The sequence below is a fragment of the Equus quagga genome, chromosome 6 (assembly GCF_021613505.1).
Source record: "Equus quagga isolate Etosha38 chromosome 6, UCLA_HA_Equagga_1.0, whole genome shotgun sequence".
NCBI classification, from domain to species: domain Eukaryota; kingdom Metazoa; phylum Chordata; class Mammalia; order Perissodactyla; family Equidae; genus Equus; species Equus quagga.
Window position 1 is genome coordinate 130,936,399 of NC_060272.1, and position 13,225 is coordinate 130,949,623.

At 38.6% G+C, this 13,225-nt stretch overlaps 1 protein-coding gene across 2 annotated transcripts in view; it reads right to left on the bottom strand.

Moving 5' to 3' along the window:
* Positions 1 to 13,225, bottom strand: part of UBAP2 (ubiquitin associated protein 2) — a 118,583-nt gene that overhangs the window by 80,461 nt on the left and 24,897 nt on the right. Inside the window, exon 2 of one of the 2 annotated variants that reach the window (XM_046664225.1) lies at positions 2,142 to 2,281. The exons of the other annotated variant lie outside the window; for it this stretch is intronic. Coding sequence (XP_046520181.1) covers positions 2,142 to 2,240 — 99 coding nt within the window. The 5' untranslated portion in view covers positions 2,241 to 2,281. The remainder of the gene's footprint in view (positions 1 to 2,141; positions 2,282 to 13,225) is intronic. 2 annotated transcript variants of the gene reach the window in all.

Below are 13,225 nucleotides of genomic sequence, written 5' to 3' on the forward strand. Positions count from 1 at the left end.
CAAAAGAGAAATGAAAAAAATAAATAACCCCTCAAAAAAAGAAAGAAAATATTTCCCAGAATGTTACTAAAACTGCTTTTTTGAGAAATTCTCACAATATTTTTTTAAAAAGGAAAATTAGGAATCTAAGTGTCTAGGAACCCTTCCACAACTCAGTGGGCAGCTTTTTCTTCTAATTAGATAAAATGAGCCATGCCCAAAAGGCCTATGGAAAAACTATCAGTGACAAGCCTCAGGAGGAACAAAGCCCTCCGTCTTCCAGTCTGGAGACTTTATTCTCTGGAAATCAGCCCAAGGACTTTATTTGGGTGGGAGATGGAGACACTTTACATTCTTAACATTTCATTTGGGCCTCCTTCAAAAAAAAAATCACACTTTTCATTGTTACTGATTTGACAAGAAAATAAAATGTCTTTGTTTTAATTTATATTTCTGTGATTACTAGCAGGGTTGCACCTGTGATTACTCGTAACTTGTATTACTTCTTTGCTAAGAGGCTATTCATAAACAAACATTTTCTTAAGCATTCATCTTTAAAGGGAGGACCTAGTCCAATAGTCCAAATTTTTCCAATAACAGACAGTCTTTCTTGATTAGTTGTGAATAAATATCTATGAGAGTAAATGTATTTAGGAGCAACCACAGAAAAGCAGAGATGTATATCTGTTGAGAGCAGCAAAATAAAAGGCTAACCTTATACTGAAAAATGTGATACAACAATTAAGCAGAGTCTACTACCTGTGCGCCTTGATATCAACAGGCACCTAGGTATGAATGATTATCAAAAAGCACTTGTAGGGGGGGAAAAAGAAAAAAAAACTTCCAAGGGCCAGCCCCATGGCCGAGTAGTTAGGTTTGCGCACTCTGCTTTGGTGGCCCAGAGTTTCTCCGGTCCAAGTCCTGGGCATGGACATGGCACCACTTGTCAAGCCACACTGAGGCAGCATCCCACATGCCACAACTAGTAGGACCCACAGCTAAAAATACACAACTATGTACCCAGGGGGCTTTGGGAGAAAAAGAAAAACGAAAAAAAAACACTTCCATGTAATATTCTTTGAGAGATACAATAAAGATTGGAACTAATTAAAAAAAAAAGTACTTGTGGGGCCTGCACAGACCTACACCACTCATCAGCAGCTGCGCTGTGGCAGAGACCCACATACAAAATACAGGAAGATTGGCACAGATGTTAGCTCAGGGCAAATCTTCCTCAGCAAAAAAAAAAAAAAAAAAAAAAAGGACTTGTAATTAGCTATCAAAGTATATTTAAATCACCAATCCGAAATTATTATGGACTGCATAAAGTTTATTTACCCCCATAGCACCTCTGAAAAAGGGTTTGCCAATCTAGTCAATAACATTAATAGAATGCTCAAGTTCGTACCAGGTACTGTGCTTAGCATTTTATTTGGATTGTCTCACTTCATTTAAAATAATAATGCAAACAAGTTGAGAAGGAGGGACTATGTAACATTCAATATGTTATACAATGGGCCTTGTTAATTAAAAGCCTTTCTAAGATTAAAGCACTCTTCCCAGGTAATGATGCTTGAAAAAGGCACCTTTTTGTAAGTCTCTTCTCTACTTCAGAGTATTACTTCTCCACATATTTGGACTTTCCTATTACATTCCAGGGAAATTCCTAGATTAATAATAAAGGAAAGGAGAGGGCCTTGATGCTAATAGGTAGCAGGGAGAAGTATAGGATTAAATAGTTAAGAGCAACATCCAACTGTACCAGAATCAATGACATTTCCTCTTTTCTATTATATACTACCTACTTGTTAAAAACAGGGCTCAAAATCCTAAGGTTTCCGGGGCTGGCCCCGTGGCCAAGTGGTTAAGTTTGCACGCTCCGCTGCCGGCAGCCCAGTGTTTCATTGGTTCGAATCCTGGGCGCGGACATGGCACTGCTCATCAAACCACGCTGAGGCAGCGTCCCACATGCCACAACTAGAAGGACCCACAACGAAGAATATACAACTATGTACTGGGGGTCTTTGGGGAGAAAAAGGAAAAAATAAAATCTTAAAAAAAAAAAATCCTAAGGTTTCCTACAAACGAGAACATTAAAGCATATGTGCTCCCTTAATTTCTGTAATTCTAAACAAGGTAAACAAGAGTTCCACAAAACTTACCTGCACTACTTGTTTCTGTAGCTGTGTTGCCTGTGTCACTGAAATCTGCGTTTTTTCTCGTGCACCTCGGAACCGGTCACTGCTCACCGAAGTCATCATATACAGAATATACAAAATAACGTATGTACAAAATAGAAAATCTGCAAGAAAGCAGGCATGGTAAGCATAACTTCCAAATCACAGTAAAAGGCAAGGACAAAACTCAGGGATAAGGAGGGAACATGAGGTAAAATATAAAGGTTCTCTAGAATACAAATTCTCAAGAAACAACCCGTAAGGATTGTTAGATTTTTCCTGGCAGTGCTTAAGCCAACTTTACTAATGCAATCTAAAAGTCTATGGTTTACGATTATAGTAATTCTAAACAGAAATCTCAAATATTACCGCTTTTAACCAGCAATTATTTTATCACTATATATAGTTTTATCTGCCTCTTCCCATTTGCAGCTGGTATTTAAACCTAAAGGCAACACTGTATCCAGCCAAGATCTGGCCTGGCAACAAACCAATTCAAAATGCGATGTCCAGGAACAAGCTATACCTAAACGCAAAAACCACTTCTAAACAATAAATCTTCCAAGGAGACCAGAAAATTGTGCACATAATTCTCATTTATTTATTCAACAAATATACTAAGTGCCAAGCATGTGACTAAATATAACACGCCATTAAAACATGATTACAACAATCATGAAATATCATTTCACACCCATTAGGATGGCTATTATAATGAAAAATTAAAAATAGAAAATAAGTTTTGGCAAGGACGCAGAGAAATTGGAACCCTTGTATACTGCTGGTGAGAACGCAAAACGGTGCACCCACTATGGAAAACAGTATGGCAGGTCCTCAAAAAAATTAAAAATAGAATTACCATCTGATCCAGTAATTCGACTCCTTGGTATAGACCCCAAAAAACTGAAAGTAGGGTCTTGAAGTGAGATTTGTACGCCCATGTTCATAGCAGCATTACTCTCAAAAGCTAAAAAGGGGAAGCAACCCAAGCTCCTATCAACAGATGAACAGGTAAGCACACATGGTATATACATACAATTGAATACTATTCAGCCTTAAAAAGGAAGAAAATTCTGACATATTCTAAAACATGGACTAACCTTGAGGACATTATGCCAAGTGAAAGAAGCCAGTCACAAAAGGACAAAACTCTATGACCCTGCTTATACGAGTTACCTAGAATAGTCAAACTCATAGTCAAAGTTGAATTAGTGGTTACAGAGGCTGGAAACAGGGGGATGGGGAGTTATTCTTTAAAGGGTATAGAGTTTCCATCTGGAAGACAGCGAGTTCTGAAGACAGATGGTGGGGATGGTCATAAAGTCACATGCATGTACTTAATGCCAGAGAAATATACACTTTAAAATGGTTAAAATGGTAAATTTTGTTACGCATATTTTACCCCGATTTTAAAAAGCAGTGCAGCAATGCCTTAAAAGTTTACTTTCCAACCTAGAATTCTACACTCAGCAAAACACTCATCAATGTGAAGGCAGAAACAAGTTGTGTTCACATATGCAGTATCTCATAAACTCAGAAAGCTCCTGGAACAGACAAAAACAAAAGAACAAACTAAGAAGAGGCCATGTGCAACTGACATGAACTACCTCCCAAAATCCATTCACAACATACTATTTTTCCCTCGCCATTCATCCTCTTTTAAAGAGGGTGAAAGCTAAATAGTCAATTTCTCAGCCCCCTTTTAGCTTGGGATGGCTATAGGCCACTTTTCTAAAAAATCATCTGAATATTCATTAGCACCTTTATTCACAGTTCCCAAAAACTGGAAATAAGCCAAATGCCCTTCAAAGGGTGAAGAATGTGAAGCACAGCCATACAACTGAATATTACTCAGCAATAAAAAAGGAATCAACGACTGATGCACACAACAACATGGATGAGTTTCACATATATTACGCTAAGTGAAACAAGCCCGACTCGAAAGGCTGCATACTGTATAATCATACTTTTATGACATTCTGGAAAAGACAAAACTATAGGGACAGAAAACAGATCACTGGTTGCTGAGAACTTGAGACTAACAAGGGGGTCCAAACCAGGAGAGAGGAGGTTCCCCCAAATGGCAGCCAAAAACATCAAGATGACAGCTGTGCAGGAGGCCCATAGAGCAACCAAATCTAACCGGAGCAGGACAAGAGAGGGTTTGACCATCCTAAGAAGGTACTTTGCACATATGAAATAAAGTACAGAGATGGGGGCTGGCCTGCTGGTGCAGCAGTTAAGTTTGCACGCCGCGCTTTGGCAGGCCAGGGTTCGCCGGTTCACATTCCAGGTGTGGACTCACGGCACCACTTATCAAGCCATGCTGCAGCAGGCGTCCCACATAGAAAGTAGAGGAAAATGGGCACAGATGTTGGCTCAGGGCCAATCTTACTCAGCAAAAAGAGGAGGATTGGTGGCAGATGTTAGTTCAGGGCTAATCTTCCTCAAAAAAAAAAAGTACAGAGATGAATCAGTGGGGGTACAAAGCAACTTAAGCAACTGTGAAAAAAAACATTAAGTCCAAAAAAAAGGGCAGGATGGCTCAACCGTGAGTAAAATTTATATGGTTGTAATATGAACAGTAAATACTGATCTAACCAAAAATTATTACATAAGACTGGGGGGACAGAAGGAGAAAGTATAAATACAAACTGAGAAAAAAAGGGGGAAGGGAGGACATAAATAGCAGAAGAAACACCTAAGAGTTGAAAGTGACTGCTTCTGAAGAATGAGATCCAGAAATAAGTCAAAACAGGGCAGGGGATTATTGTGGATATACAGAACTTGCTGAAAAACAGTAACTTTTTATTCAAATTTACTGTGTGCTCACCACCAAGCCAAACGTTTTAGATACATTATTCCCTGTAATCCTCAACAACACTCTATAGGAACTTGGCACAATCGCCATTTTAAGAACCAGAAATAAAACTTGGAAAGATTCTACACAGAAGATGTAATATAGCGAGTCTTGACTGCTTATTTCCTGGGGTACAGAGGCTACAAACCAAACTAGATACTAAATTACAAAATAACTTGTTGCCTTCATAATCCTAAACTAGCAAAATAATGGCAAAAGGCCAGGCTGTAGGAAACATAACTCTTATTAAAACAAGCCATGCAGCATCCAGCTGAAGACAAGGCAGCACCCCAAGCACAAGACCTATAGCTAGAGACACTACAATTTACAGCCCTTCTGTAGCACGCCTTACCATCTCCCTAACTTTTCCTGATGTCATATAAACTCAAAACCAGCAATGTTGAACAACATAAACATTTAAAATGACATGGAAGTAAAACCTTTTATATTTTCAAGCATTTTAAATCACCACTTGAATCAAATGTCCGTTGGAACTCTACAACTGGTATTGTAGAAATCACTGATGACCACTGCGAATACGGTTTTGGTACAGTGGTGAGGAAAAGGCCAAGGTGAGTGAGGAACAGAGACAGCAAACTAACTGTACTTGCAAGAGGTGGTAGCCGGAAGGTGATACAGAGCATCAAAGAGGAATTTTGCACAGATGGGGTACACAACAAGTCTAACATGCTGTAAGTCCATGAGGACAGTGATTGTATCTGTCCTGTTACCTTTGGTCTTCCAGGGCCTAACACGGGATATGAGCTTAATTTACCAATATATATTTACTGAATAAAAGAGGCCTATCTTTAAGCTAAAGAGGAGAAAATTGAGAGGCAATAAATTGAGATAGTGATAAAGCGAAATCATTCACTTGGACAAGAAGAGTGATTCCTCTCCCAAGTCTAGCAGAACGAAGAAAAGGGCAGGTATGGCACCAGCTAAATTTTTAGAGATTAGGAAAGACAGCCAGTGGAGTCTGTTGTACCTGTCTTTACTATGTGAGTAAAACAGACAAAGCCATCTGCAGAGATTGAGTACTAGATGGGGGGGTTGGCAGGTGGAGGAATGTAAGAAAATGGCAAAGGTTTGTAACAGTTACTAAGTGACTATGAGAGGAAGCTGATAGAAAACAAGTAAAAAGAAGTGAAGAGTGACACTGGGGATTCCAACTAAAAACAGCTATCTTGAGTATCTAGTGGCACTAATCCATGTTACCATGAAAGCAACTGAAACGTCAAAAATTCAGGATCACAACTTAATTGAATACAAGGAAGATGAGGGTTAAGATGAATAGATCCCTTGTTGAAGCATCCCACAAAACAAAAAGGATTTGAATTTTAAACTAGAAAAAGTCCATTTATTCAAGGCACAGATGACGTCGCCAGGCGAAGAGCTGCTCATATCTACCTCTAACACTGGCGCCTTTCCCATAAGCTTCGAGCTTCAACACATATTTCAAAACATTCCTTCCTAAAGAACGCTCTCCAGGTTATTAGAAACCCAGCTGCCAGATTCATCTCTCACAATCTCACCAAAGGAAAAAATAATATTTAAAAATAATGTTTTTCATTAAAGATGCATTTTATCCTAATATGGTGACTCTTAACCTTTTGGGTCATTAAGTATTTAGACAACTTGATGAAAACTATGGACCGTCTCCTCAGAAAAATGCATATGCACACAAAATTCTGCCCAAAATTTCAGGAGGTTTACATCTCCCATAAGCCCGTCCATGGGCAACCCCACTCCACCCCCTCAATGCCCACAGACACCCAGGCTAAAAACCTCGCTCGAAGAAGTCAGCAAAGCTCTAAAATATACTTAAAGCTTAAAGATATTCCTGATCAGGCAAAATTAAAATATAACTCCTAATTTGGTCATGAAACAAAATCTTTTAATTCGCACACTTTTCTAATGGACTAAATCCCCTAAAAACAAGGCACCCGCTTTGCTCCCAAAGGAACAATCAGGGGAAAACTCATACTCTCTGGCCCTCAATAAACTTACACCTAGTCTTAGTATTTAATCAACGCACTACCTATTATCCTTTCTGGAGAAACTGGTTGTCAAGATCTGCTGAGATGGTACAAACCCCACCATTAATGGAAATGTTCAACGTCTGCTGTTCTAGATGAATATACATCATCAGTGGGAAAACCTACACATCTTTCCCTCCGAACCACATTTAAGAGCATAAATTGGAGACAGACCAACCCTCTATGACCTACAAATATCTGCTCAAATCAACTGGCCTAAAAATGGCACAGGAAACGATCACGTTACTTCATATAAAATTTTGTTCAAATGTTGCCCCTACAAGATTGAAAATTAAAGTTAAAATTGGGATTTAACACTACCACTTACAAGATGAGTCACTTGATGAGAAGTCCAGGAAAGAGGCATACCGCGCTGCCCTGACTGATCCAACCCAACCCCTTAGCTGTATGACACCCACCCCCTTAGGAAGCCCAGACACTTATCATCAGCCTCCTTCAGGTCCTCTGTTTAAAGAACCGGAGTTCACTCTCTGCTGCCAAGGCCTAACACAGGGGAAGCATTATGTACGAAACCAGCGTTCTCCAAAGCAGGATCATAAACCTGCTAAGATTTTGGCTTGGCTCTGTCATTGCTCCAACAGCTCCCTCAAGGCATCTGAACTTGCAGGAACTTTGTCTCCAGAAAATAGAGGTGTCAAAACAAAGGGTGGGAGAGGAGTTGAAAACAGAAATCCAATTCCAATGACCAAATATGAAATGTTACATCAAGTTAAAGAAAAAGCTGAAAAGGGAGAGAGGCTCTATATGGTAGGATGAAAATTCTAATTTAGAATAGTCATAACATTTTGTGCTGTAGGGAACATGTAAAAAGTTTTAAGAACCCGTTTTAGTAACAAATGATTTTTACAAAGAGATAGCAGTAAAGCAAGATACCCACTTGGAAACAATTTCCTTAATATTCTTTCAGACAACAAAAGGAAAATTTCTCAATCATATTTCTCAAGAAGCCTCCATTGCCCATTAAAGTACCCATTTTTTATTTATTTGTAACTAAATAAATAAGCAAGTAAGCAGGCACCTCTGTATCTATGCTCATCTCTACCCAGATAATAACCATCAGGGCCTGAAATTCTTATTTCCCTCAGCCTTGCACTCTACCACCATCCCAACAGTATCTTCCATCCACAGCTCCTGGCAAAGGTTAAAGGTTCTGGGTCTACAAGAGGTACTTCTCAACAAAAAATACAAAATACAAATGATAACCTCCTGGACTGAAACCAGGAATGATGGAGTCACCCATAAGAGCTTAGAGACAGTTTTGAAAGGACCTTGCTTTCCAAGTCTATGATTCAGAGGAATGAGGAATTAGTTAAAAATGAAAGGCAATGCTACACACTGCTACTCCCCACTGAGAGGAATGACAGGGTGAAGGGACTGAGCCAGCCGAAGAAAATGACAAAATATCTCTACCCCCAGTGTGGGGAATGACCTACTTGGCAGGCAATGGGCAAACAAAAAGGCTTGACTGGAATCTGTGGACTTGGGGAGAAGTCTGTTAAGAAAGATAAGTTCCATGCAGACTCACTTCTACACTATAATCTTAAGGAAAGCAAGAGGGACTGCATATGTGGGGTAAATCCACACATCAAAGAAATAAGGCACAATTTGTGAATAAAGAGACTAAAGGACAACAATCCTGGACACCAACAGGATTTCTGCTGTTAAAAAATACATACTCATTTTATCTTTTTCTCAAAAAGTGGCTCGTGGGGCCAACCCATGGCCAAGTGGTTCAGCTCGTGCACTCCGCTTTGGCAGCCCAGGGTTTCGCTGGTTCGAATCCTGGGCGCGGACATGGCACCGCTCGTCAGGTCATGCTGAGGCGGCGTCCCACGTGCCACAGCTAGAAGGACCCACAACTAGAAAATATACAACTGTGTGCTAGGGGGATTTGGGGAGAAAAAGCAGGAAAAAAAAAAAAGTGGCTCGTGAAATCAACCCCAGATAAATCTGACAAACTGAGCAGAAAACAGAAGAAATACAAGTTCAAGGCTTCTATGGGCTAGTTCTGTGGTCAGAAAACATTTATGAAAAGGGCTTAAGAATTACAAGTAGAACTAAGGTCAATCAGCACATTACAAACATCCAAATTGGTAGAATAGAGCCACTCCTAGCAAAGCTAAGCACACTTTTAATATTCAGAACTGCAAACTCATTATTAGTAGTAACAATCGCCATTGTATTATCAGACGCTCCAAGATCCAATTTAATTCCTAATTATCACATTATCTGCCCAAGGCAGGCACTATGATATCTATTTTATAGATGAAGAAATAAATCTATCACACAGACCCACAGCAAGTAAAAATAAGTAAGCAAGTTGTGATGTATAAGTCCATCTTGATGCCAAAGTTTGGACTCTTTCCACTATTTGCACATTCTATCTCATTAATAAGTTCTCTTTAGAAAACTGTGGATCCAAGACATTTAAAACTTAAATGCATCCAGTAGTTGAACAACAATATGAATGTACTTAATGTTACTGAACTGTATACCTTGAAACGGTTAAAAAGGTAAATTTTATGTTACATATATTTTACCACAAATGAAAAAAATCAACGCACCCAACAGTTTTGCCCACAATTACTACCAAATAATTAAAGAACAAGTAATTCTAATTGTTCAGAAACTATTTCAGAATATTAAAGAGGCAAAACGTGAGAATGAAAACATGAGAATGAAATAGCTTTGATACTAGAACTTGATAAGGACAGTATGAGAAACAATAATTATAAACCAATCTCACCTACAGATATACCTGTAAAAACTCTAAACTGAATCCAGCATCGTATAAAAAAGAAAATACATCACAACCATGTCCAGAATGTCCCAGGAATAAGGTTGGCTTAACAAATGAAAAATCATTTACTAAAATCACCAACTTTACAAAATAAAGGGAAAAAAATTATGATCATACAAGCATCTCAACAGAGAAAAGGCAATGATAAAATTCACCATTCATTCAAAATAAAAATTCTTAGAAAACAAGAATACTTCTTTGACTTGATAAGCGTATCTACATAAACCCACAATAAACATCACACTGAAAACTCTAATGTTAAAAGCATTCTTTTAAGATGACAAAAATAAACAACAAAAAACAGGAGCAGTTGCTGTGATCGCTTCTATTTAACACTGCATTGGAGGTCCTAGTTAGACCACTAGGACAAGGAAAAGACACACAAAGATTAGAAAGTAATACTTTTAAAAGATCACACTTAAAAGTGTTAGCTCTCCCTCAACTACACATTCAACGTAATTCCCATCAAAAATCTAACAAGGTTTTATCGTCTCAAACCTGGCAAGCTCATTCTAAAACTTACATCGTGGGTGAAGTAGTCAAGAATAGCTAAGATACTCCTTTAAAAAAAAAAAAAAGGCACAGGGCTTCCCTTCCAATCAAGGATTAAAACGTTAGAGTAATTACAACAGTACAACGCACGTGCAAGGACAGACAAAGTGGCCAATGGATCAAAACAGGACGCCCAGGGAGAAAGCCAGGCATACACAGATATGCTTTCCAACACAGATGGCCGTGCACATGGTGAGGAGATACCAACTTTTAAAGAAGTGAGGTCAAAAGAATTGGTTGACTCTACTTAAATTTTTTTATTAGACAATACATTAAAAAGTCAATTTACAGGTATTTTAACAATATACAAAACGCAAAATTACAGGTTTCAGAAGACAGCAAATTTTTTCACCCTGTACAAAGAATCTTTACCTCATGATCGTTATGTTTTCTTAAAAGAGTCAAAAGGTGCAAAAAATTGCAAATATTAATAACTTTAAAATTAAAAACTTTTGTTCATAAAAATGCAGCTTGGGGACCGGCCCGGTGGCACAGCAGTTAAGTTCGCACCTTCCCCTTCTCAGTGACCCGGGGTTCCCCAGTTCGGATCCCGGGTGCGGACGTGGCACCGCTTGGCAAGCCACGCTGTGGTAGGCATCCCACATATAAAGTCGAGGAAGATGGGCATGGATGTTAGCTCAGGGCCAGTTTTCCTCAGCAAAAAGAAGAGGATTGGCAGCAGTTAGCTCAGGGCTAATCTTCCTCAAAAAAAAAAAAAGGCAGCTGACTGTGAAAATATAAGCCACAAACTGCGAAAATTTTTATCAACATACATATGACAAGAATTAGTATTTAGATTATATTAAGAACTACTATGAATCAAGAAGAAACAGAAAAGTACCCAACAGGTAAACCAGCAAAAGAGTTGATGAAAACTTCATAGTAGGAAACCAAAATAGCCCACTGACATATTAAAAGATGCTTGATCTCATTAGTAATCATAAAATGCAAATTTAAATCACAATGAGATGTCTTTTCAAAATCCCCAGGGTTAGCAAATAGGACAATACCAAGTAATGGTGAGAATGTTAAAAAAAAATAAACTCTCATCCATTGCTGATTTGACTGTAAACTGATATAACTACTTTGTACAACAGTCTGGCATTGTTTAATAAAGGTGAACATACATATATACCCTATAACTGAGCAATCCCATTTCCCTGGCACAGACCCTGCCAGGGACATACACCTCTAGTATATCTGCCCCAAAAGACATGTGCCAGTATGTTCAAGGAAACAATCCAAACACTGTTTTCAATATATTCCTACCAAGGAATACCATAAAACAATGAAAATGGATAATGGCTTCCCCCACGTTGGAAGAACCTGAGGAACACACTCCAAGGTAAATTTAAAAACAAAACATAATCACTGAGAATATATATACACTATAGTTACATTAATATTCAAGAAACATACAAAATTAACAATATATTGTTTATGAAAATAGGTGTTAAGACTGTAAAGGAGGGGCCAGCCTGGTGGTGTAGCGGTTAAGTATACATGCTCTGCTTCGGCAGCCCAGGGTTCGCCAGTTCAGATCCCACGTGTGGACCTATGCACCACTCATCTAGCCATGCTGTAGAAGGTGTCCCACATATAAAGTAGTGGAAGATGGACATGGGTGTTAGCTCAGGGCCAGTCTTCCTCAGCAAAAAGAGGAGGACTGGCAGCAGATGTTAGCTAAGGGCTAATCTTCCTCAAAAAATAAACTATAGGGGCCAGCCCCGTGACCAAGAGGTTAAGTTCACACGTTTCACTTTGGAGGCCCAGGTTTTTGCTGGTTCAGATCCTGGGCACAGACATGGTACCACTCATCAGGCCACACTGAGGTGGCGTCCCACGTGCCATAACTAGAAGGACCCACAACTAAAATATACAATTATGTACTGGGGGGATTTGGGGAGACAAAGCAGAAAAAAAAACCCAGAAGATTGGCAATAGTTGTTAGCTCAAGTGCCAATCTTTTAAAAAATTTTTTTAAAAAACCTAAAGGAAATGATAAACAAATTTCTCGTTAGGGATTAACTTTACCTAACTCACAGGTTGGGACTGGGAAGTAACAGCGTAGGAATTTCAAAAGATAATGATTTTTTTTCTTAACTAGGTGATGGTACATGGGTATTCTTTGCCCTGTTCTTTATATTTACATAAATTTATAAATATGAAGCATTATTGATTATATACATTTTTCATGTTATAAGATCTCTGAAATCAGGATACATATTACATTCAGCATTATCTAAGATTAAGGATTCCGTTCTATGTACTCAATATTTAATAAAAATTTAAAGTAAAGTACACTTGAAAAATATTGCCTTAAAAAAGAACAATCAAGATACCAATGAAATACAAGGGATCATAAGAGAATACTATGAAAAACTATATGCCAACAAATTGAACAACCTGGAAGAAATGGACAACTTCCTAGACTCCTACAACCTCCCCAAAATGAATCAGGAAGAAATGGAGAATCTGAATAGGCCAATCACAAGTAAGGAAATCGAAACAGTAATCAAAAACCTCCCCCAAAATAAGAGTCCAGGACCAGACGGCTTCTCTGGAGAATTCTACCAAACATTCAAAGAAGACTTAATACCTATTCTTCTCAAACTATTCCAGAAAATTGAGGAAGATGGAGTACTCCCCAACACATTCTATGAAGCCAACATCACTCTGATCCCCAAACCTGACAAGGACAACACAAAGAAGGAGAACTACAGGCCGATATCACTGATGAACACAGATGCAAAAATCCTCAACAAAATTCTGGCAAACTGAATACAGCAATACATCA